This window comes from Typopeltis vanoorti, chromosome 6 (genome assembly GCF_054136105.1).
Source record: "Typopeltis vanoorti isolate ZY-2024b chromosome 6, IOZ_Tvanoo_1.0, whole genome shotgun sequence".
Lineage (NCBI taxonomy): Eukaryota > Metazoa > Arthropoda > Arachnida > Uropygi > Thelyphonidae > Typopeltis > Typopeltis vanoorti.
This window is the reverse complement of record NC_143554.1, coordinates 14,553,465-14,579,511: the sequence shown is the minus strand read 5'-3', so window position 1 is coordinate 14,579,511 and position 26,047 is coordinate 14,553,465. Positions and strand designations below refer to the sequence as shown.

General features: G+C 35.9%; 1 protein-coding gene across 4 annotated transcripts in view; it reads left to right on the top strand.

The window, feature by feature from the left end:
- Window positions 1-26,047, top strand: part of LOC150105306 (polyamine-transporting ATPase 13A3-like) — a 479,234-nt gene that overhangs the window by 125,627 nt on the left and 327,560 nt on the right. For all 4 annotated transcript variants that reach the window (XM_090394686.1, XM_090394683.1, XM_090394684.1 and 1 more), the window contains 3 exons: window positions 6,566-6,643; window positions 14,275-14,344; window positions 17,053-17,187. In XM_090394686.1, coding sequence (XP_090250812.1) covers window positions 6,566-6,643; window positions 14,275-14,344; window positions 17,053-17,187 — 283 coding nt within the window. The remainder of the gene's footprint in view (window positions 1-6,565; window positions 6,644-14,274; window positions 14,345-17,052; window positions 17,188-26,047) is intronic.

The following is a 26,047-nucleotide window of genomic DNA, read 5'->3' as shown; positions in this document are numbered from 1 at the left end:
TGCCCAATTTCTTTTCATACTCATTTAGGCTTTCCACAGTTCTTGTTATTTTTCTGGCCTGAGCTTTATATATTTCATAACTCCTTTCACTCTTATTCTCATGATATTCTTTCAGTATCATCATATTCTTGTGGATCTCTTGCTTAATAAGGCTGCACATCTATTTCAATCCCAACTTATGTATTCTTTGAACACTAGGGATACATTCAGATACTTCATTTCACCACCTTTTCAAAGATTCCCATCCATTGCTGACATTTTTCCCATTCAGTAACTGATACCATTGGACCAAAGATAGTATTCTCATAAGTCGATCATAATTTCCAGCTTTAGTTTGCATATAACCTTTTCTAAGTGGAGCATCAATGCAATTAGATACTTCCCAAGAAAGTACAGCATGATCACTGTCACCAACTGGTGGTAAAATAACCATATTCTTAACAGAGACCCCTTCTTACGCTATGAGCAAATCCAACACTCTTTGACTTCAAGTTCCTTCTTTCATATGCTGCTCGAGATAGTTGTCTCGCAACAATTCAATAAATTACTCTTCTTTCTTATCATGAGATTTGTCTTCTACCCAATCAATATTTGGAAAATTAAAGTCACCCATAATGATCACTCATTTGGCACCCATAAGGCTAAATTGGCAATGCATTTCTTTGTCCCCTGCAACTGAGCCACCAGGTTTGTAGCACCACCCCCACCATATATTGATTCTGTTAGCCTCCACTTCACACCAGATAGACTGAAACTCACCGCTACATGGAACAGTGTTATCATTATTTTCTTTCATTTCTACCCTAACTGGACTTAAGACATCTGATATCATTAGTAGTACTCCTCCTCTCTTATCTCTTCTGTCATTCCTAAAAATATTATACTCTCATCACACTTCAGTCCCAGTTACTATATACAATTCTGATAGACAGGTTTCGCTAATGCGAACAATCTTAGGCAACATCATATTCATTAAAGTAACGAACTCAACCTCTTTGTTTCTGATGCTTCTGGGATTTGTGTATAGACATAAATTACCACCTAGCCTATTCTTATAATAAGATATGCAATCTATTTGGTCTTGTTCTAGAACTTTCTCTTTTCCCTCACCAGACATTCTCAAAATGTCCGAACCCAAAGAATATTTTTCCGTCCCTTCGACATCCATAACCATGTTCGAAGACAAAAATATCTATCACATTTGCATACCATAACTGAACTTTCACACACATTTTTCTCATTCCTCCCATGATGATCTAGTTTCCCTGACTCATTTATTTCCACAGTATTAATCCTATCCTATAAAATGTTTTAAAGAACTTAAATGTGTCTATAATTTCCCCCATTTTTTTTCCTATCAACCAACTTTTGCAATGCAATTTGCAAACCCTCAATCTATATATCTTTATAGAGAGCATTCCACAGACCACTCATCATCTTTGTCACTTGCCTTTGGATCCTTTTCTCATCCCCCAAGAAACCCAGGTGACCAGACCTGAGTGTAATAATCCAGATGTGGCTGCATTCAAGTTTTATGAAGAAGAATAATGACTCCCTTATCTCTGTTTGTTAGTGTGCTCTTCAATAACCAAGTAATCCTGTGTGCTGCTCTGGCTGCTTTAGCAATATGCCCTCTAAACTTAAACTCTGTCTACTACTATTACCCTCCCCCAAATCCCCATCATCCTAAGTTTCCTGGAGTAGATTTCCCTCAGTGTGGTTCATAGCTTGTAATCTTTGCATCTCAAAATGCATAACTTTGAGCATTCCATAGACCACTCATCATCTTTGTCACTTGCCTTTGGATCCTTTCCTCATCCCCCAAGAAACCCAGGCGACCAGACCTGAGTGTAATAATCCAGATGTGGCTGCATTCAAGTTTTATGAAGAAGGGTAATGACTCCCTTATCTCTGTTTGTTAGTGTGCTCTTCAATAACCAAGTAATCCTGTGTGCTGCTCTGGCTGCTTTAGCAATATGCCCTCTAAACTTAAACTCTGTCTACTACTATTACCCCCCCCCCCAAATCCCTGTCATCCTAAGTTTCCTGGAGTAGATTTCCCTCAGTGTGGTTCATAGCTTGTAATCTTTGCATCTCAAAATGCATAACTTTATACTTTTCCACATTCAATTGACATCCATTCAAATCATCCTACAAGCTCTCTACATCACTTTGATTAACTATTACCCACCCAACTTTGGATCATCACCAAACCACTGAATATCTCCCTTCAAATTATTTCTTATATCATTTATATACAAATTAAACAGCAGTGATCCACTCACAGAGCTCTGCAGCACACTGCTAGTCATCTGCCTTTTCCTGGATTCATATACTGCTTTTTGGTATCTGTCCATCAACCACCTTTCTATCCATATCAAGAGTTTCCTATCCATCCCCATTTTTTTGCAGTTTGCATAACAGAGTTCCATGTGGTATCCTGACAAACGGCTTTGCGAAATCTAGCATTATCATCATCATCGTCATCATGTAGCCATTCCCTTTATCCAACTCAACTGTCACCCTATTATAAAAATTTATTGGATTACTAAGACATGACCTTCCCTTCACAAAGCCATGCTGCACCTGATAGAGTAACATATTCTTATCCACCCATTCTTGAATTCTCTTTTTGACCAACTTTTCCAGTACTTTTACTACAACTCCCAAGATACTGCTTGGTCTATATTTGCTACCACAAACTTAGGTTCCCCTTTATGCAAAGGAATCATTTTCCTCACCTTCCATTCTCTTGGGACTTTGCCAGAGCAGAGACTTTAATTAAACAGCCTCGTCAAAGGCATTGGCAATAATGTGCATTTTACAATAATGTGCAAGTTCCCTTGCACATTATTGTAAAATGTGAGCTAATATCCAATTCAATTCTACAGCTCTATTGCAGCATTCGGATTCCGCAATATCCTAAGTACCTCTAATTCACTGACCCCTGTTCTCATATCAATCCCTGTCATCTCTGCCATAGCAGTATCTTGACTTGGATGTTATACCCTTGGCAAATGGACACTCAGTAGTTCAATAATTTCATCTGCCTCTGTTACCTCTCTACCATCAGCACTCATTAAAGTTAACCTTCCATAGTTATTTTTCCTCTTACTTGCCACATGACGACAAAACTCTTTCAGATTTCCTTTCACCGCTTCAGCTAATTTCTTTTTATAATCTGATTTTGCCTTCCTTACCATGCTGGTGACCTTTCTTGCTTGATCCTAGTACTGTTCATGACTTAGCTGATCACCTTTCTCCGTATATATCCTCCACAACATTTTCTTTTTCTGCAGCTCATGCATAAACTTCTACCTGATTTACCCTCCTGACCTCAGTTTGATATTGTTTCCTCCAGATATCTCTTTACTATCCCTCATGCACTGCAAACATCTTTCCCTTGCAGAACTTTGTAATGGTGCTGTTTCAAGCTGTTTCCTAAGTGTATCATAATCATCTTCCTTATAGTTCCACATATACCCTTTTGTTAATTGGAATTTTCATGTTTTCTACCTACCAAATCAAGACCTTGTGATCACTTTCCCCCAATTGTTGGCAATATATCCACCTTAGTTATGGAGAGTTCATCTGATCTTATAACAAGATATAACACTCTCGTACACAAAGTTCCTGTCTCTCACATTCTGCTTCAAGTAATTATCTGTCAGTAATGTATAAATTCTATTTCTTTCCTACTATGTGATCTTTCCTCCTGTCAATCTATGTCTTCTCAGTTCAAGTCTCCATAATAATTACTCGATTTGCCCTCATTGTACTGATCTGCTGATGCATGTCTTCTACATCATCCCTGCCCCCAACCTATAGCAACAACCAATTTTATATTTTGTCCTATTGACCTCAATCTCACACCAGGTTGACTCATAAGAACTGCCGTCTGTCTGTCTTGTAGGCTGCAATTCATCTGCCATCATCAGCATTACTTCACTCCACGTCTTGTCTACTCTATCCTCTCTGAAAATACTAAATCTATCACATTCTATCCCTTAACTATGTCATCTTCTGTTAGCCAAGTCTCACTGATGCCTGTTATTTTTGGGGAAGTTGCACTAACCAATGCTAAAAACTCCTCCCTCTTGTTCCTGATACTTCTTAGCATTAGTATATAGAAACTGCAGCTTCCCTTTAGGCTCCCACTCACCTTTACTTCCTGAATTGACCACCCTATTCAATATTGTCACCTGAGAGACTAGATTCTGCATTTTTTGTTCATTCATATTCTCATCTACATCCACCCTAATTGATTTAGTTTTCCTGATTTTGCACTTCAACGCTCTCAGTGAACAAACCTTTCTCCAGCCATCTTATTCCAAATCCATTTAAGTGCAGTCACATTGTATAAATCTTTCTGTCCTTCAAATTCAGGCCATAAGTCCACAAACTCTGTAGCATTCTTTCTGCACAACCTTTGTTTTGATTCATTAGCTATCATTGCTCTCCATCTCAGTTCACCTCTATCATATCGTGGTAGCAGACTCGCACACTTCACCCTCTCACTCTTTGTTTTCACTTCTTTCAACAACTCTTTCACATCCTCCCTCATACAACACTTCTCACCTCTCAGGTCATAGGTTTCAGAATAGCCTAAGTAATTCTTAAAAAAGGCAAATTTTGCCCTACTCTCTGAGCAAACTCAGACTGCCATATTTGAATAATCTTACGCTGAGAAAATATCCACAGTTTCTTAATAAACTCATTGACTCCAAAAATTTTGAACCACACTGATAAAATGTCTTCCAGTAAAATTTCTCATATATAAAAAAAGACTAATGATCATTACCTTAAAAATTTAATGATAATGATATAAAGAAAACATCTGCCTTACAAAAACTCTCCATCCATCTGAATCTCAAAAACTTCAATTCTAAGTAATGGTTGTGGATTTGCAATAATACCTGTTGACAAAAATTGATACTGTAGCTAATGTGTAAAAGAAACATAATACTTATCTCAAGATGATGCTGTGGATATTCATCTAAAAACAGCAGGATGATAGGATGTTTATAATGAAAGGTATACTTAAAAAATGTAATAAAGACATCATCCTAAAAGCAAAGCAAAAAGCAGTTTGGCATCATAATCAATGGTGTTAACCATTGATTATGATGCCAAAATTGCTACCGCTCACAAAAACACGAATGATCTTATTGTTCATCCACACGCTTTTTTCTGAGAATTTACAGAAACAACTTAAGTATTACCATTCTATTACTCCTAGATGATACGTACTACCTAAAATTGCATGAACGAATTCTCCACTTATCTCCATTTGAAATATTTAACTATTTTAAAAAGTACATTGGCTATTCTGACTTTTATAAAAATTCCTCATATTTTATAGAAAAAAAATATCAACCATTCAAAACAATCTGATAATTTAGCAAACTTGGTTATAATATCTAAACATGCCATCTGAAGAATCTATTTCTTTTCTTGAAGAACTATTTCCATCAGATATATAGAATTAATTGAACACTGTCTTCAGTCCTATGTTAAAGATTTAATGGAGTGAAACAGCACTAGGAAAGGATTAAAAATAGTATTTAATTTTTCCAATATTTCATCTCAGTTGCAGAGACATTGTCAGGAAGTACAATATCAGACTTGTAATACACACAAGACAGCACAAAACTAAAAGACTAGTTGGGATGCCCTCTATGGACACCTGTCGGCAGCCTTCTATCTAGGATGTAAACTGGGATCTCGAAATATTAGTGTTTCCCATATTTTGCGAAGTTTTATGCAACCATAAGAGCAGCAGCAGATTCTAAAAACAGTCTTTCTCTTCTAAATTTACTGTGATGGACCATAGTTGTGACTGCAGATGTTTTTTTTTTCATGTTCTCCCATGTAATGGTAGCTGATCTTCCTATGTGTCCATAGTAGGTCAAATTGCAGGAACAAGGAACTCTGTATACATCTGGAGCTGAAGGAGGAGGAGGTGGGTTTGTCTTTAGTAGAGTGGATAAGGGTAGTTAGTTTTAAGTAGGGCTTGAAAGTGATAAAAATTGTATTTCTTTAAGATTCTGGCTAATTTTTTATGTGCCTCAGACATAGGGGATGGTGATAGCATTATTAAAATATTTCCAATGAGAAGGTTGGTTATTGTGGGAAGGATTGATTATTTTTTTGATAGTGTGGGAACTGTAGCCATTGGATAAAAAAGTATGGCATATATAATTGAGTTAAACAGCAGAAGAGGTCTCATTGTAACAAAGGTTATAAGCTTCTATGAGTTAGTGTTTTTATGACACCATATTGTTGTTGATGATCAGAAAGTTTATGAATGTATCTGCCTGTGTGATGTAGGCATCTGTATGTATTTGCCTGTGTGTTTATTTATATATATTCGGTCTTAGAAAACCACATTAATATGAACTACATATAATTTGTAGACTACTTGCTTATCCTTTAACTTAGAATTTATTATTTTTATATTCTTCATTCAGCTTTCTTCGATGTATATCTAATATATATGATGTATATCAATATTTTATATATATATCATATTAATAAATATGTATATCAATATTTTGGTCTTTAGAGGATATGATGTAGGAGTAAGATGCGCAGATTTTCATGAAAATTTTCATGGAATGCTTGCAACAGAACAAGAGGAAAAGTGAGTTATTCTTTTTTATTTGCTATCATTGCTTTGTATGTTTATTCTATATTTTATATTGTATTTTTATTAAATTTTTTCAGTCCTTGCAAAGAACATGAATGGTTAATGTAAGAAATATATTAAAAAACCTCATGTTGCACCATCATATGTATTTGTGGTTTAACCCAGTAGAGAGAACAGTTTGTTCTGTACCCAGCAAATACCTTCTGTTGGGGAGATGCACTTGAAGGTGAGGATTGGACATTAGGTCAGAAGCCCCAGTCGGTTCACTGCATCCCTTAAAGGCAATGTGGAGGTCTCCTCCCAGTTATTGGTTTTGACCCTTCAGTGACTTGACATTGTTAGCATTCGTGAGCAGAGCTAATCTAAGGTGGTATGGCTATTTAAATATAACGGGTGAGGAAATATAAACAAAACAAGTGTTCGATGCCAAGATGGCAGGAAAGAAGCACAGAGCAAGACAATGTCTAGGTAGATTGATTCAGTCAGAAGTGCTTTAGAAAAATGAAATGTTACATATGATGATATTGTCATATCTAACATTTATATCATATCATATGCTGTCAAGTAATGGACTAATTTGGGGGAAAATTGTTGATAGGAGATTAATTATAATAATGTAAATTTAATCATGTAGTGCTATCATAGAATCCTGAACACCCCTTATACACCTATTACAGGTAGATACTGGATAATATCTACCTGTAATAGGTGCCAAATCAAAGTGTCTAGAGTTCTCTGTTTCTAGATTATCTAAATGATTAGGAAATTGATGATGCTATTACAAAAACTCGAACCCCCTCCTCCCCATTCAGATGAATGAACTAAAATTAACTGTTCATGGACAAGGAAATTAATTTTTATCATTTGTAACACTTAATTGGCAGCCTGCCAATTAAGTGTTATAAATGATTTGTATTATATTTTAAAAAACAGTTAATTGTAGGATATCTGTATTAAAATTCACTTATCCCACAAGTTAAAAATATAAGCAAGAATAAATTTAAAGTTAAGAAATTAGTAATAAGGTATTATTGCATAAAATTTGTTAGTTAAACATTTATATTTGTATGTCTTGAGCAACACACTTTCAGATGTTGTTTTTGGATCCTGAAGTCTTGCTTAGATGTGAAATAAATTTATTAAAATTAGATATTACTGCCTAATCTTAATTTTGTATGAGCCTTCAAAAATTTTGTAATGAGTGTTGTTGGTAATCTAGACAAATACTGTATTTACAGCAATGTTAGTTATGAGAGAAGTGAAAGTCACCAATATATCATCAGAGTGATTAAATGAATATACATCAGTACATAAACCTTATGTAACGAAGAACTGTTATAAATTCTGGCTGTTTCATAATGTGGAGTTTATTGTAGTCATTAATCCATATAGAATTTATTGAGTTCGAAACTTTTCCTGGTTAATATAGAAATGAGTACAGTAAAGTTTTTGTTTTATTTGGGATTCTCAGTCTTAAGAATTATTGAAGCTGCTGATATGGCTTTAATTATTTCTTCAGGAGCTTTCTAATAGAAGGCAGAGTTGTTCCGAAGTGATAAAACTGTTGACAAGGATTTCAGTAGTTGATTTAATGGACCTTACTGCTACTTTCTGTATGAAAGTGAAGTTACCAAAGTGCATTCGATGCAGCCAGGACATGTTTTCTTCAGTGTTCTGTGATTTTAAGATGTAAGAGAATTTAACTGACTTAAGTTGCTGTCATAAGAACAATTTTCTGTTAATCATTCTCTTATGTAATTTCAAGAAAGAACGAAAGTTTCTGTAGGAAGCAAGAAACCGAAATTTAAAAAGTTTTGTCCATACAAGATGATAACTGTAACTTATGAAAACTGAAGGAAAGCTGTGTAATTAAAATATTTTTCATATTGTTTGGAGTTGTGATGTGAAGAATACATTGCACTTCCATAGTTAAGTAGTTGATTTGATGTTGCATATATTTGTTATTTGTAAATTAAAGATTTTTATTTTGGTTATGAAAAGTTAAGAGTTTAAATATTTGGATATATACATGTATTATTCATCTAAAAATTTTATGGAATTTACAACTGTGTTAAAAAAAACTTTTTTATTATCCCGACGTTTCGATCTTCATATCAAGATCATCATCTGGATCTTACATAAATATACAAGACAAGCTGAGTTACATTATTAACTGTAAGCTAGAGAAACAATGATTTGATCCAAAGTTATTCTACTGGCATGACCTCTGTGGAAAAAAAAAATATATATTTATAAATTACATCAAGCTAAATTCTATTTATGATGACAGGATTAAACATTCTTTCTTACAGATGCTTTTCTTTTAGAAACAATGATGTCCTATTTTCAGTATTACAATTGTTATTTAAGATACTGGATTTTCTACAGTCCTGTTTATAGTTGTTCTTAGTGAGGAAGGTTTCATGGGTCAAATATATGCCTTCCATATGTTTGGGATTTATAGACCATCATTATTGTTCAGATTGGGGTGCTTGATAATGATCTCACAGGCTTCCTTAAATTTCCCTTCATGCCATTGTTGGATCGTCCTTCCTGTCTTTTGATCCACCATCTTGTTTTAACGTTGTTCTTATTAAGGTTAATTAATTGTGTGTTGATTACTAATCTAGGGAAATTTCTATTATACTGCACCACCCTATATTCAGAATCTTCTATGCAAAATAGTGTAATCAAATATTAATTAACTTTAGCAGTCTATTGTTTATATATAGGTCGAATTTTACATTAACATTTTAGGTTCCCGCTAGGTGTGATAATTTTATGAACGGTGCAGTGGAAAAGAATCAGGCTAACAACAAATTGAAATCAATAAAACATAACATTTAATGCAAGGTTATATAATATATACATAAACATACTTTGGATACAAGATATTGCAAAAATAACTCAGTTCAACCACACATAACATTCACTCAACTCTTTGTATTAAACACTGAGCTTCAAAATCTAATTTCTCCTTAATAGGCAAAGATAGTTCTAAAGTTCTTTACCACTGAAATTCACAGCAAATATTTTTACAATAGTATTCTTTATCTATCACATAGCTCAGTCAAGAGATAGCTATCACTTTAAGGAGGGAAGACTGTTAATCTTCTAGCTTCGGCTAATTTTAGCATAAACACCACAGTTAATGTTAGGATTTAACAGAAGGAGATAACTCTTATAACTTCACTCTAAAATGCTATAAAGTACAATTGTTCTTACCGGAATAAATCTTTGCACAAATTATTGACTGAGGCACACTTAAAAATTTAGTCAATTATTACACTGGAGCTACACATTTCAAAAGTAATCTTCTTTAAATTAACTTAATCTTTAATTTCTGCACATCACATAGGCAGACACACTTGCACTAGAAAATCTACTTATTCCCCATATACTACTTTACAATAGAATCAGCTTTCTACTAATCTTCCTTGAAAGCTCTGGAATACAACATTAACTTCAAAAGTCCATATCAATATTCTGAGTTGTCAATTTACATTTTGATCCTTTGTAATCTGATCACAGCACTTAATTCTTTGTACTACAGCCTCTTATTTAACTCCGTGCTGCCAATAAATTATTTCCTCATCTCTATTGTACTGTTCTCGGTGCCATTACTGTCTGAGTGCTCTAATTGTACTCAGTCCCTAGTTCCCTAGTTCTAGTGCTGACTCTGCTGCCCAACTGCTACTCACTGCTCTTGTTTACTCTCTCTTTCTGTTTATATATTTTCACTCCGTTTTTCCCGCCAAAACTTGTTCTCACCGTCTAGCTCATATCAATTCCATCTCACATCCATAACTCACGCACTACTATGCTCACGCTTTCTATTTTTAACTTCGTCTCCATGACAATAATTAGAGCAGTACATAAGCATAAGCATTACATAACATTACACCTTTACATACAGAAATAAAATAAAAGGATATTTTTCAATTCAAATAATATATAATTAAATATGATGGACACAAATTCTTCTACTATTAATATAGGAATAATTAAAACGATCTGAATGTTATTTTTATACAAAGTCCTTTCTATTATTAATACATATCTTAGATTAAATAATTAAATAAAAAAAAAAACTACAGGTCTCCGATGATGATAGTAATATTATGTCCCTCATGAAAGATGACATAACCTTTAACACAAGAGTATCACGTGTGTACAAGTAGTTAGAGAAAAAGAGGGAATTTGTTAATGTGTTTTTCTTGAATAGCTGTAAATTGTAGACTTTTGGTAAAATGGTGTGAGAAAGGCATTTCCAAAAAAAACAGAGAGAGAGAGAGAGAATAAAAGAGTTGGGGAAAAATTGGTTCAGAGTTATTTCAAAAGTTCATAATGAACATGAACATTTAGAGTATGCAAAAAACTAAAAAAAATTCTGGGTGAGACTTTGGTAACAATATAGAACATAAATATCAAGACAGTGGCAAGTTGTTGACTATTGAAAAAGATTAGAAATGAAGGAAAGAGTACTGTAAAAGAAATCATAAATAGATGTAATGTGAAAACTGAAGATAAAGATATCCTAAAGATTTGGAGTAATTATTTTGAGAGACTATTAAATGAAACAAGAAGTAGCAGAACAGTTGTAAAATTATTCAAGTGGAATGCAATTAGAAGTATTTATCAATACTTAAGGAGAAAAAAACCATCAGTGTTTAGTGGAGATGCTTTCTTAAGCTATTCCAACTACATAATTCAGGAGGCAATGTGATATTCGAATTCCATATGATAAGAGTACAGCTCTCATAGTAATCATCTATCCTATTCTCTTGCATAGTCCTTAATGGACTGTTGGGTCACTCATGGCTGAGCCATGAATGTCTAATGGGCGATGAATTAAGACAGATGGTGCCCATCTCCTTTTTTGTCTTCGTCTATATGTCCTATGGCTGTATCCTGTATGTTCACAGGTCTGGTTTGCCTGTTTGTGGGATGAAAAACCCCAGGATAAACTGGGGAAAAAACCCTGCTGTCCATGCCCAATACCAACTAGCTTGCTATGGCTGAGGAAGATCCTTAAAGCTCCTCACGTCTCCAACGGGAATTGAACCTAGGACACTCCTTCCCCAGGCATATGGTATCGAAGTGCACGGCCACTAGGCTAACCGTGCGGACAGTACTCATCTATGAAAAGGGAAATAAAATGGAATGTGAGAATTGCAGTGGAATTTCTCTATTGAGCATTCAATGTAAGATTTATGCAAAGCATATTTGAGAATAGTGTAAGAAAAATTATCGATGAGAAACTTTGAAAAAAACAAGCTAGGTTCAGATCATATTAGGAATGATCAGGATCAGAGTGTCTGCACGGTTAGCCTAGTGGCTTTGCATTTTACAACCATATGCCTGGGGAAGGAGTGTCCTAGTTTGATTCCCATCGATGATGCGAGGAACTTAAGGATTTTCCCCAGCCATAGCCAAGTTAGCTGGTCTTGGGTGTGGGCAACAGGGTTTTTTCCACCAGTTTATCTGGGGTTTTTCATCCAGCAAGCAGGCAAACCGGCCTCGTGAACACACACATGGAATACAGCCAGAAATACTGACCCAGCCATAGGCCTGATTCGTCAGCCTGTGCCGGTTCCAGAGCCCAGGTAAAATTTCGGGGGACTAGATGGTGTGTATCCCCCCCCCCCCCGTAAAAGGGGGACTCACGGCTACTGTACCATCACACAGTAAGGAACGAAGGAAGGATCAGAGTTTCACTTTCAGATAGTTGATAAATCATGGAAGTATTACAAGGAACTGTATCTAAGTTTTGTAGATCTGAACAGCCATAAGGTCCCAAGAGAAAATTTATTAAAACACTACAATGGTATGGTATAAATAGCACTTTTGTTGGAAGTTTTCCCTCTTGGTTATAATAGAAATTAAAGATGCCAAGAAATTATGTTGTTGGTTTAATCCTTTATCCGAGTGTAAGCAAACAAAGTTTGTGCCTGAAGTATTTTCAGGACTGGGCAACTCGTATATAGAAGCTAATGACTTCACATTAATTGCCTTAGTATCTTGGCATCTTTGATTTATAGTATAACCAAGTGAAAAAAACTTTTAACATCTGTCCCTAATCCAGAGTACTTTATTAATAAGATATGACACCTTTTGACTACTTGTATGTGGAAATATGACTTCTGCATTACTTCAACCTTGGTATCACTTCTGGTTCTGGCTCCCAGTGATGAGGCCTCAGTAAAGGTCAAAATTGGTCTGGGTAGTGACCCTTCCAATAATGCATAGCACTATACATGTCTGCAAGATATGTGCCTTGCATTATGGGATACTAAGGCAAGTGATATGAAGTCATTAGCTTCAATATACGAGTTGTCCCAGTCCTGAAAATAGTTCAGGTGAAGACTTAGTTTGCTTACACTTGGATAAAGCATTAAACCAAGTATATAATTTCTTGGTATCTTTAATTTATATTTTTCTTTGATGTCGACTGTTCAGTCATAAAAGGAATAATCTGTCTAGTCCATGAGGCCAAATTAAAAGCACCTCATTGATATGCTTCAGCTAGATAAAGGCTTAAATGGGATTAAATGGGATCAAGAACATGCTTATCAAAACCCTATATGTAAAAATTTGCAGGGGGAGGATGAGAAGGGAATAACCAATATCCTTACATGTTTTTGTTTTTCCACTAGAAGTAACCTATATAGCAGGGTTGGGGAACCTTTTTAGTATCAAGGGCAAAAATTGCTATTTTAAAAACTTCTGCAGGTGACTGGTAAATTTTAACTCTTATATATAGTGTATGTAGTGTGCAATATATATCTTACCAGACGTATGATGATCATATTATATTTAACATAGCTATTTTTGGTTTTGTATATTTAATTATTTGAATTTAAATAAATTTAAATTATTATAAAATTTTATTTACATGTACATACTAGTACATCAGCAAAGGGGCGAATTGAAATAGACTCGCGGGCGAAATTTCGCTCATGGGCAAGGGGTTTCCCACCCCTGCTATATAGATAGCCAAAGAGTAGAGATGTGTGATGTTTGGGGGGGGGGGGAAGCTGACATAAATTTGAATGATATTAAGATATCATTCAAATTTATGTCAACTGCCTGTTTTAATCATTTAAAAAATTACTCCACTTCTTAGAAGAACCTTCTGTGGGACCATAGGCACAAATAAGTTTCATTGTCCATTTCCCCATTTTGAAGTTTGCCCACATAACTCTACTTGAAACTACTTTGCAATCAAGAAGTTTATCTTCATGTTTGGTGTTGAATGCTATTGCTACTTCTTCCTTTCCTTGATCATTATTATCTGAAAATAGCATCCTATACTTATTATTTAGTAAGATCTCACTTGTTTTTGTCTCAGTAATGCCATTTATGTTCATGTGATACTTATTGAATTCTTCTGTATGTTGAGTTTCCTTTCCATTAATACTCCTTATATTGATGGTTTCTGTCTTCAGTTCTTCTGATGTTGGGTTTATTCTTCTTCTTCTAGATGTTGAGTTGGAGCTTGTTGTTCCAGTTTATATATATAAACGTTTGTAAAATTTTCTTTAATGATTTATACACATTATGCAAGACCTTTGTGAATGTGCCATTTAATTGACAAATAACTATATAAATAAACTCTTTCATAGGCAGCAGCTGTATGGACCAAATGGAATTTATATAGAAGTGAAATCATATTTGAGATTGTTTATTCATGAGGTAATTAAATTTATATGGATTATAGACCCATTTTAAATTTTGATATGAGAATCTTTGTTACATTTGTATAAGAGGTGATTGAATAAATCTACAGTGATTTCTCACTTATCCAATCTTCAGAACAATGAATCTTCAATTAAACCAACCTTTGAATGTGTTAGTGCATCCACCAGCATCTGGTACTGCAGCATGTAATTGAATCTTCGATTATGTAGCCCAGTTATCCAGTTGGCTAATTGTTTTCCTACAGTGGTTGAATAATTGAGGGATTACTGTAGTAATTAATATGTACATATATTAATTGGAGTAGAGCTGGCTGAGCTCTTCAAAGTAATCCCCTGTAAAGACATTATTAATGATTATTAATATTCGTCAAAGTTTTAACGAATATTAATAATCATTAATAATGTCTTTACATCAGTTCAGAATATTTCAGTCCTGCTATTTTAGATCTCCAAATACATTACTTGCTGGTGATCTTGTGATGGCATTTAAAATAAATATAAATAAATAATAAATAATTTATAAATTCTTAATAAATAATTTAGTTTGGAATATGAAATTTGGAATAAAGGTAGACAGAGGAAAAGAGGAATAGGAAATCCTGATTTGGTGTTAGTAGTTATACTATAAATGGATGTTGGGAAGCTACTGCTGATGCTATTGTACATAATTAGTGAAGGCTGGACAATTGCCAGATGTCATTTCATTGAGACAGTGCCCATTGAAGAAGCAGTTGTAGAAAAAGTATAAAGCAGAAACAAACTGCTTGTGAGATATTTGAATTAATTATGACAAAGAGATCTCTAACTGTACTCAAACATTCTGCTTCTTAGCTAACACCTATCCTATATTGTCTCTTCAATCCTCAATAATTATGTTGCACTTAACCCAAGTTGGAAAACTAGCATATATCCAGCCTATTCCAGAAAAGGGAGATAGAAGTGTACCATTAAACTAGTGATCAGTCATCATCATCACTCTGTCCTCTCCAAAATGATGTAGAGTCATCAGTCAGTCAACTTCTCCATTATCTAAAGGCCCACCATTTAATCATTGACTACCAGTATGGATTATGACATTCAAGGTCCATGGTCGACTAACCTTTTAGTCTACATCACCTACTCGGACATATGCCATGAAAAGGTGCGGAGAAACATTCAGTTACTCTTGATGTTTCCAGAACTTTTAATCATATTTGGCATTGAGGTTTGCTAAAGTATATGACCATCCTGTGCCCTACCTGCCACCCTTTATAATTGGACAGCCAGCTTTCTCTCTTTCACTTCATTTGTGATGGGTGACTTCCTCGCTTCAAGCTTCACTAGCAGTGCAGGACTGCCTCTTGTTTTAACACCTTCCCTCTTTCTTCTATAAATAAATGACCTGCTATCAATCACTACTAATCGTATTCACTACTTTCTTGATGACAGTATGTTCCATTGATCCTATTCATTTGAAAAACTATGGACATTACAGCCTTGAAGATCATCTTCAACTAGTGCCTTACATGTTAATCTCCATATCATCCATCAGTGAGGGTGAGGACAGTATGATCCCCTTCAGTGACACCAAAATAAGGCTTTTCTCTTGCAAAAGGGATATCTCAGCTCACCTTAGCTTCAGTAATATAGAAGTCACCAGACAAGATTAGATCTCTCTTTCTCTGTTTTGACTGGCATTTACCTTCTGTCTCTCCTGCCATTAACATGGCATCAGTAGTTTCTTCAATATCTTTTTTTTAATTGGTCTCATACATGAGAGGCAGAAGAACCTATAAGCACCCTAATGCTGTGTGTGTGTGTGTGTGTGTGTGTGTGTGTGTGTGTGTGTGTGTGTGTGTGTGTGTGTGGAGTGAGGGTGCAGTTTAGGATTTGGAAAGAGGTTTATTGACATTTTTCTTGAATAGTTGCAGATTGTAGTTCTTTGGGATGCTCTGTGAGGAAGACCATTCCTGAGGACAGAGGTAGATAGAATAAAAGAGAAGGAGAAGTAGGCTTGGTGTGTTTTCAGTTGCACTGAAAAGGGGATGCTAGGCAGCTAGTACTCTTATTTTAACAAGCCCAAAAGAAAGTGGAGGAATGGCAGCTGCCATTTCACTGGAACAGTAACCATGGACAAACAGTACCTGCAGAGCACATGAGACCCCCAAACACATGAGAAGTATTCTGTTGATGGATGGATTTTGAATTTGTATAAAGTTATTAGCTGGATGAGTTAAAAATAGCATTTTGATCAAACATAAAAGAATGTCTAGTGACTGATGCAATTTTCATGGCAGGAGAGAGAGAGAGATCTAATTCTATCTGGTGATTTTTGTATTACTGTAGGTAAGGATAGATCAATTGAGATATACTTTTGCAAGAGAAAAGGCATGTTTAGGTGGTACTGAAGGTAACAGTAAAATGAACCATCATTTTGAAAATGTACATATGAAGTACTTTATAAACACTTTTCTTAGGTCACAGTCTCCCTAACTGAAAACAGCTTCCAGTCTTCTGTGTATAGGTTGCTCTTGCCAGTAAGTTGGAGAACAGTGCATAATGTTCTTGTCTCTCTTTGTTTGACAAAGCCTGCCTTTGTTCATAGGAAACCAGTATTATGTAAATTTTATATAACATGCAATAAAGAACAGGTAAGTTAAGTTGTTGTACAATGTATAAAATACTAGAAAATTGTAGTAATGAAGTATACTGTCATCTTTTTAGGTTCTGAATCCATTCTATATTTTCCAAGTTGCTAGCATTATACTCTGGATCAGTGATAACTATTACTACTACGCCACTTGCATTTTTTTAATATCACTTGGTTCTATCATTGTGTCCCTTTATGAGACTAAAAAGGTAAATTTACATTTTTCTTATATTCTTGTTTTTATCTTAAATGAGGTGGGAGATGAAATTTATTTTACAGAAGTTAGCATTTTACATTTGAACTTTGGAATAATAAAAGTGTTAACTTGAAATATTTGGGATTCATCGATAACTTAGATTAGTAAAAGATTATATTGTTAATTTTGAAATTAAATAAATTATTTATTTCATTAAAATATAAGCTTTTTTATATATATATATATATATATAAAATAAATATGTAGAAAGTATTTTACCTTGGGTATAATAAATGTTAAAGATACCAAGCTATTTTAAATCTGGTTTTACTCCATTTCCCAAGTAAGCAAACAGACAAGTCAAGTTTGCACCTGCAAGTGTTCAAGTCTAGCTGATCCTACAGGTAGTGCAAGACCAAGGCAACTCATGGTAAAAGTAGAATATGCTCTCAGGCGCAAACTTGACTTGTTTGTCTGTTTGCTTACTTGGGAAATGGAGTAAAACCAGGTTTAAAATAGCCTGGTATCTTTAACATTTATTATACCCAAGGTAAAATACTTTCTACATTTATATCTCCTCCTGAGATTTTTATTTAATAAGGTTAAAACACCTTATGGTAACTTGTTCTGGTAAAATACTTATAAGCTCTGTATTACTAAAATCTTGGTATTTCTAGCCTGGCTCCCACTGATGAGACCTCAATAAAGGTCGAAACCGGTCTGGGTAGTGGCCCCCTTGCCTTTAACACAAAACATCATACATCTCCTCTAGGAGATGTGCTTTGCATTAAGGGTAAATATTAAGATTAGTGATCAGAGCTTATTCTGCTTTTACCATGAGTTGCCTTGGTCTTGCACTGCCTGTAGGATCAGCTAGACTTGCAACACTTGCAGGTGCAAACTTGACTTGTTTGTCTGTTTGCTTACTTGGGAAATGGAGTAAAACCAAGTTTAAAATAGCTTGGTATCTTTAACATAAAATATATATATATATATTTTATATATAAATATATATTTATATATAAAATATATAAATATAAGTTTATATATATATTTATATATAAATATAAGTTTATATTTTATTGAAATGCATGTTATGTGTATTTAATCAAGTAAAACTTGGGTGTGACACAATATTCCATATCAAGCAGATTCTAATTTAGAAAGGTTCTGAAATCCCACCTTTCACTTTGCTATGAAAAAAAAATTAATAAGATTTGATTGTCTTTACTATGCTGAGGTTCTTTTTACTGACAGTTATGTGCATTTAAATTGGCAATTTTTACTTATTTATAATTAATACATAAGTATAATTTGAAGTACATTGTATATAAATGTAAAAGGACTTTAAGGCAAGGAGGGATGACTTGGTTAGTAAGGGTAGCAAAAATAAAGTATGAGCAACAGTTAGCTAGTGAAGCCCAAAGAATTCTAGGGAGTTCTTTTGATATGTAGCCCACAAAGAAAAATTATTATGGAAGGGTGGCATTGATTGGAGAAAATGGTATAAGAACAACTTCTGCAGAGTTGATATCATCTATCACCTCTGCAGAAGTGATAGGTGATAGATAGAAGATAGAGATGAGATATTTAATGAGCATTTCATAAAGGTCTTTCATTCTTGTGCATGTGACATCATCGAAAGTTTTAGAGCATTGGATGATGAGGTAAGATGATTTTAAGTGAGCACGAGGTATATGGGGAATTGAGCAAACTCGATGTTAATAAAGCTGTGGGACTTGATAATATATCACCATGTCTTTTGAAGGAATGTACCAGGGATTTGGCATCTGCCTGACATATTTGTTTAATATGAATCTTGCACTGGGTCAAGTTCCAAAGGAGTTGAGGGAAGGCAAGATTGTGCCACTTCATAAAGGAGGTGACAGAACTCAAGCAAACAAATAATAGGCCTATCTGTTTGTCAGTTGTGGATAAAATGTTGAAGAGGCTGGTGAGAACCAGAATTCAGAATTGGGTTGACAATGATATTAACTTTTATGGACCTCATGGATTTGCTGAAGGGAGGTCATGTTTTAGTTAATCTACTTACTTATTACAATAAGGTGACGGCTTCATTGGATAGGCTGGCAAATTACAATTACTACAAATTATTACAAATTAATACAATAAGCTAACAGCTGCATTGGGATGGATACAGAGTAGTATACTTAGATTTTGCAAAGGCTTTTGATAGATTACTGCATGATAAATTGATAGTCAAACTAGAGTGGATAAAAAAAAAAAAATAAAATAAAATAAAAATCAGCTAACGGCTTTTTATTCCCATATACAGGGAGTAGGCGAGGCCATTTTTAGCCCTATCTAACTTTTGGAGACTGAGTGGGCAGTTCAATCTCCACTGGTACCCAATAAGAGATAGCTGGCCCAAGGTTATCACTAATTAAGTGGCACACAGTGAAGAGAGACGGCTCAACAAGTGCCGCCATCTCGTAGTCCCTAACACTCGTATTTAATGTCTGAAATAAAGTGGATTCTACGGTCGTTTTTTTGAGTTTACGGGATGAAACCCCCAAGTTTCTGGGAGGAAAAACCTGCTTGCCAGTTTTTCCTCCCAGTATTACATATGGATTATGTAATACTGTATGTATTACATATTCCATAGAAATATGTAATACTATAAATTAAAGATGCCAAGAAATTATATTCTTGGTTTAATTCTTTATCCAATTGTAAGCAAACAAAGTTTACGCCTGAAGTATTTTCAGGACTGGGCAACTCATATATAGAAGCTAATGACTTCACATCACTTGCCTTACTTCAAGTGCAAACTATGTTTGCTTACGTTTGGATAAAGGATTAAACCAAGAATATAATTTCTTGGCATCTTTAATTTATTGTATAAACAAGTGCAAAAACTTCCAACAACTATCTCTAATCCAGAGTATTTTAATAATAAGGTGTGACACCTTTTAGCTACTCGTATATGAAAACATGACTTCTACATTACTTCAACTTTGTATCACGCCGAGTTTGAGTGTGAGTGAAAAAGATGGTGGCTTGCATGTTAGTTTCATGTATTATTGATGGTGAATTGGGAATCTGATTGATAATGTTTGTAGCGATTTATGCTATAGTGACGAGTATTATATTCACATGTGTTGATCAAGCATTTTGATTATGAAAAGTTTTTGTAAGTTGCAGGTGAGTAAATACTTTAATTTCCAAATCTTTAGTTCTATCGGAAAACATCTTCTAAGCCTAATCACAGGGCCTACTAAATTATATACCACACTGATGGTAGACACCTGACTGTGAACGCTTCACTACCATGGCAAAACCTCTAAACGAGACCATTTTCGAGAAAGTTTATAATGAATTCCTCAGATTGGGAAAACTTCTGAGTGATGGCTGACTGGGAGAAGTTAAACTTTTTGACTCATTCCCACTCTCTGCAGTCACAGAAGATAACTCGGATGATACAAGTGAGGAGCTCATTACTCAGTTGCAGTCTCCCCCAGACTTTGAAGATGTACGTGTGTGCAAGAAGCACAAACCCTCTGACACAGAACCTCCCATAGATTTTGGTATGGATGAGGATACTCCCAGTTCCAATCCCTCGACTGCCACGAAAAAGAGAAGGTTTCATTGATAGTCCTCCGGGAAAAGAAAAGATGGATACACTTAAGGTCCACCATTGTAAACTCACAGATACAGTATCTCTCGGCCAAGAACACAGATGATGGTATAAAAATTCAGCCGGCTACTGTGACAGACTACAGGAAACTAACCAAAGCGTTAGACTCTAGCAATATTCAATACCACACCTATTCTCTTGGTTCGGAGAAAAATCTGAAGGTGGTACTGCGGGGTGTCGCAGAGGATATAACTACAGATGAAATTGAGGTGGATCTCCACCACCAGGACCTGCCACCTATTAAGATCAGTAGAATGACTAAAGCAGACAAAACCCCCTATGCCTCTGGGCTTAGTTGAAATCCACAAAGCCTATAAGAATATCTATGATTTAACATCAGTCTTTGGACTCGGGATCACCCCAGAGCCACTCCGTAAAAGGGCATCTCTGGTCAGTGCCATAGATGCCAAAAATTTGGCCATGCTCAAAGGCTTTGCAAGGCAGAGTACAAATGCCTGAAATGTGCTAAGAACCACCCCATAAAAACTTGCACAAAGCCAAAAGCTACCTTGGCTGAATGTGCCAACTGTGGTAGCCCTCATCCAGCGAACTACAAGGGATGTACTCAGCACCCAAATAACAGATTGATGGAAACAGCTAAACCGCCCTCTTCCTCTAGTAAAAGAACACCTGAGGCCCCCCCCCCCTGCTCCACAGCCTGAGATTCGGCAGCAACAGTCAGTGACCTTCAAAGACAGTGGAAGCCAAAGGCAAACAAGAAGTTATGCTGATGTGGCCCACACAAACAAACCAACATCGGAACAAAATCAGCCAACAGCACATACTAATCTGACAGCAGTTATTACGGCCTCTCTAGCTAACATGCTACAAGATTTTAGCCTGTCAAATCCTTCAGCAACCTCCACTGAAAGATTCCTATGGGAAACTCAGGCCATCCTCACAGCAATCATAAACGAATAAAAACAAACTCATTCCACCCTCCTTTCAGATCATTGCATGAAATGCAAACGGCTTAAGGAAAAAAATTCTGGAGCTACAAGATTTCACCTACAGATACCAACCAGATATTATACTAATCAGTGAAACTCACCTTAGACCTTCAGACAGCCCCAAAATATGGGGTTATCTCATGTACAGAAATGACAGATCCAACTACAGAGGCGGTAGCACTTCCATCTTCATTAAAAATTATATTAAGCACCATTCTGTGAACAACCCACCAACCACTAACCTTAAAATTACAGGCGTGGAAGTTTTCACCAGCTCTGCCAGCAGATTGAAAATCTATTCAGCTTACAATCCACCATTAAAAACTCTACTGCACACTGATCTGAATGCCATTTTAGGAGTTAGAGTATCCATCATTATTGCTGGGGATTTAAATTCCAAACACCTTGGTTGGAATTGTAGAACCACCAACAAGAATGGCTGCATCCTTTCCAACTACATAGGATCACACTATGCTGTTGTGGCTGGACCTACCAAACCAACTCATCTCATTACGTTTGCTACTGCTGACATCCTGGATATAGCTATTCTGCAAGACATTAAACTTCAGTACAGCCTATAATCACTAAATGAGCTGTCATTGGATCACAACCCAATTCTACTACAACTGGGAGAACAAGAATACCTGTCTCCTCCTTCTCGCTCATGCATATCGTGGGACTGATTTGATCCCTAAGTGTCTAAAGCACTTAGAGATCAAATTGGACCTGTCCCTCACATATGCACAGAAGAAGAAGATGTGGAATCTGCAGTGACTAGCCTCGCCCAACAAATTAAGTCTGCTATAACAGTTGCCACCGTCTACAAATCTGCCCCCAAGCCTGGTCGTTTGCTCGAAGATATTATGGACCTGATCAGAGAGAGAAGAACAGAGCTAGGAAGAGATTTCGTAACACTCGGCACCTCAGGATAAAACAGTTCTTAATAGATTGAATGGGGCATGAGAGATGCACTTAAAACTCATAGAAACCAAGTTTGGGATGAAAAGTTAGCCTCTATCTCACCTATTGATCACTATATCTGGAGATTACTGAGAATTATAATATTTCTGAGATCAGAAATAAAAACAGATCCCCCAAACCTTCATATGACAACTTAGATTTCAATCACTTATATAAAATCCACAGACAGGTCAGACAAGTATTAAAACTCCCAGATACCAGTGCTGACCATATTGCACCCACATCACCTGTTGAAATATATGATATTATTAAAAAACTAAAGAACAATAAAGCTCCTGGGCCAGATGGTATCTCAAATAGGGTGATCAAACTACTGCCCTGTAAAGCTGTAGTGCACTTGACTAATCATCAATGCCATCTTAAGGTTTCACTATTTTCCTTCCATCTGGAAACAGCCTGATGTAATCCCAATTCATAAACCAGGTAAGGACCCGCACTTCTCTCCCCACCACAATTATTGTCCAATCAGTCTCATCTCCAATCTGGGTAAGGTTGTGGAGAAGGTCATCCTCTCTCGACTTCAAGTCTCTGTAAACAAATTAGACATCATTCCTAAAGAGCAGTTCAGCTTTTGGCAGCACCATAGTACTACCTTACAAATCCATAGAATTGTGGAATACATCACCACCAGCTTTAACTGGCACCAGTGCACAGGGGCTGTTTTTCTAGACCTAACCAAAGCATTTGACAAAATATGGCATTTCGAACTGCTACACAAACTTATCTCAGCTGGTATCTCACTAAAAATGGTTCATCTAATCCGATCATATCTTCAGAATAGATTAATACAAGAATCAATGGTTCTACCTCATCCCAGTGCCACCATATCTTGGCGGGAGTGCCGCAGGGATCCCTACTGGCTCCATTGTTGTTTTCTATATACATGTCGGACATCTCGCACAATCCAATGTCTTCCACCCTGGCCCTGTATGCGTACGATACAGCAATACTAACCAGATCTCTCTGACCACCTTTCATTACCAGAAAGCTTCAAGAAAACCTTCTAAAGTTGGAGGGTTGGTTCTCCAAATGGAGATTGGAAGTCAACCCCCCAAAAAAGCTCAGCCATTCTTTTCTCGAAAATGCCAATATCTCCTGCAGGAGACGTATTACTATTCAATACTAAAATTCCCTGGCAGACAGAAACAAAATGCCTGGGTGTAATGTTTGACAAAAAGCTAACTTTCAACCAACACATTAAGTCTATGTGCGCAAAGGCATCAAAAGCCATCGCTCAGATCTATATGCTAATAAATAGAAATAGCAAGCTAAGTAACAGAATCAAATTGCAGCTATACCAGATGACAATTCGTCCTATCATCACCTATGACTCTCCAGCCTGGAGCCACACCTCTAATACTAACATTATCAAAATACGAGTACAGAACAAGTGCTTGAGAATGATTCTGAATGCCCCATGGTATGTTAGAAACAATCAACTTCATAGAGATACAAATATTCCTTATATATTCTCTTTCTTACAATCTTTAGCAACTAAGTTCTTCCTAAAGACATCCATACACCCCAATGATATAGTGCAGCAAGCTTTACCATACGAGGCTACAGATATGTTCAAATACAAAAGACCTAAAGTCATTCTAACTTCCTGCAGCGACGCATAATCTCCATGCCCATCCAGGGCGAGCAAACTGCTCATAAATTCTACCCTCATTGTAACTTCAACAGATATCAGGGAATATGAAAAGCGACATAAATGTCAACTGTCAATTGTCTTGTATCACCTCTGGGTCTGCTCCCACTGATGAGACATCAGTAGAGGTCTAAACTGGCTTGGGTAGTGACTCTTCCCATAATACATAGCATTATGCATGTCTGTAAGGATATGTGCTTTTGAATTATGGGATGCCAAGGCAAGTGATGTGAACTCATTAGCCTCTATATACAAGTTGCCCAGTCCTGAAAATACTTAAGGCACAGACTTTGTTTGCTTATGCTTGGATAAAGGGTTAAACCAAGAATATAATTTCTTGGCAACTTTAATTTATAGTATATCAAGTGGAAAAACTTCCAATGAATTTGTAATACTGTTTGTATCAGTTTTCTTATGATTACATATGCTTTTATATTTATGTGGGGTGCTTAAGGATCAAAGCTATATAACTGAGAGGAGACCTCCACATAGCCTTCAAAGGAATGCGGAGAACCGACCAGGGCTTCTGACCTAATATCCAATTCTCACCTTCTCGTGGTGCATCCTGTTGGTTATCTACCTAGATACTGAACGAATGAGGCTGGGCTGGCAATTTGGGATTTAGACGACCAAATTGTATTCTTATTGGTTAAACCAAAATAAAAAATGATGGTACAACATGACAAAATTTCATGCTGGCTGGGGCGTCGCCTGGTTAAACAAGACCCCCGTTGTTTTCGCCAGAGAACCAGGGCGAACAGCGAAAAGTCAGCTACTGGAACAAATCTGAAAATACACCCCAACTCAACATCACCAGAGTTAAAGATCGGTACTATCAACATAAGAAGCCTCAATGGTAAAGAAATGGATCTAGCTGAGGAATTGGATACGTACCAGATCAACATAATAGGGATAACTGAAACAAAAAAGACAAAAACTGATGAAATCTTTCTGAGCAATAAATACAAAATGTTATATTCAGGCAATGACAATCAAGGAAAAGAAGGAGTAGCCATAGTATTCAACACAAAATACGAGGCTAATCTTCTTGAATGGCAGGCAATCTCAAGTAGAGTGATGTGGGCAAAAATCAGAATGGGGAATTGGACAATGAGACTTATTTGTGCCTTTGGTCCCAAAGAAAGTTCTACTATGGTAGAAGTGGAGGAATTTTTTGAGGCTTTAGAAAAAGCAACTGACACAATGAAAAAGGAAAAGTTGGTCCTTGTTGGGGATCTGAATAGCAGAGTAAGAAATGATTGTCAGACATACAAACATATTTTGGGAAAATTTGGAGAAAAGAGCAAAGCTAATAATAATGGCAAATACCTGTTGGATTTCTGCTCAGGACATGGACTGGTTATTACTAACACCATGTTCCAACATAAAAATGTACATGAATTCACATGGGGAGAAGAGGCAAGGAATAAGAAAAATCTCATTGACTATGTTATTGTTGATAGTGATGTTTTCTCCCTGGTGCAGGACACCAGAGTGTATAGAGGATTTGAAATTGGAAGTGATCACTATTTAGTCTTGAGCAGGATAAAATTGAATTTCGTATTGAAAAGAATAACATGTAAGAAAGTTTTAAAGCGAATAAAAGTTGAGCAGCTCTCAGATGTGAACTGTA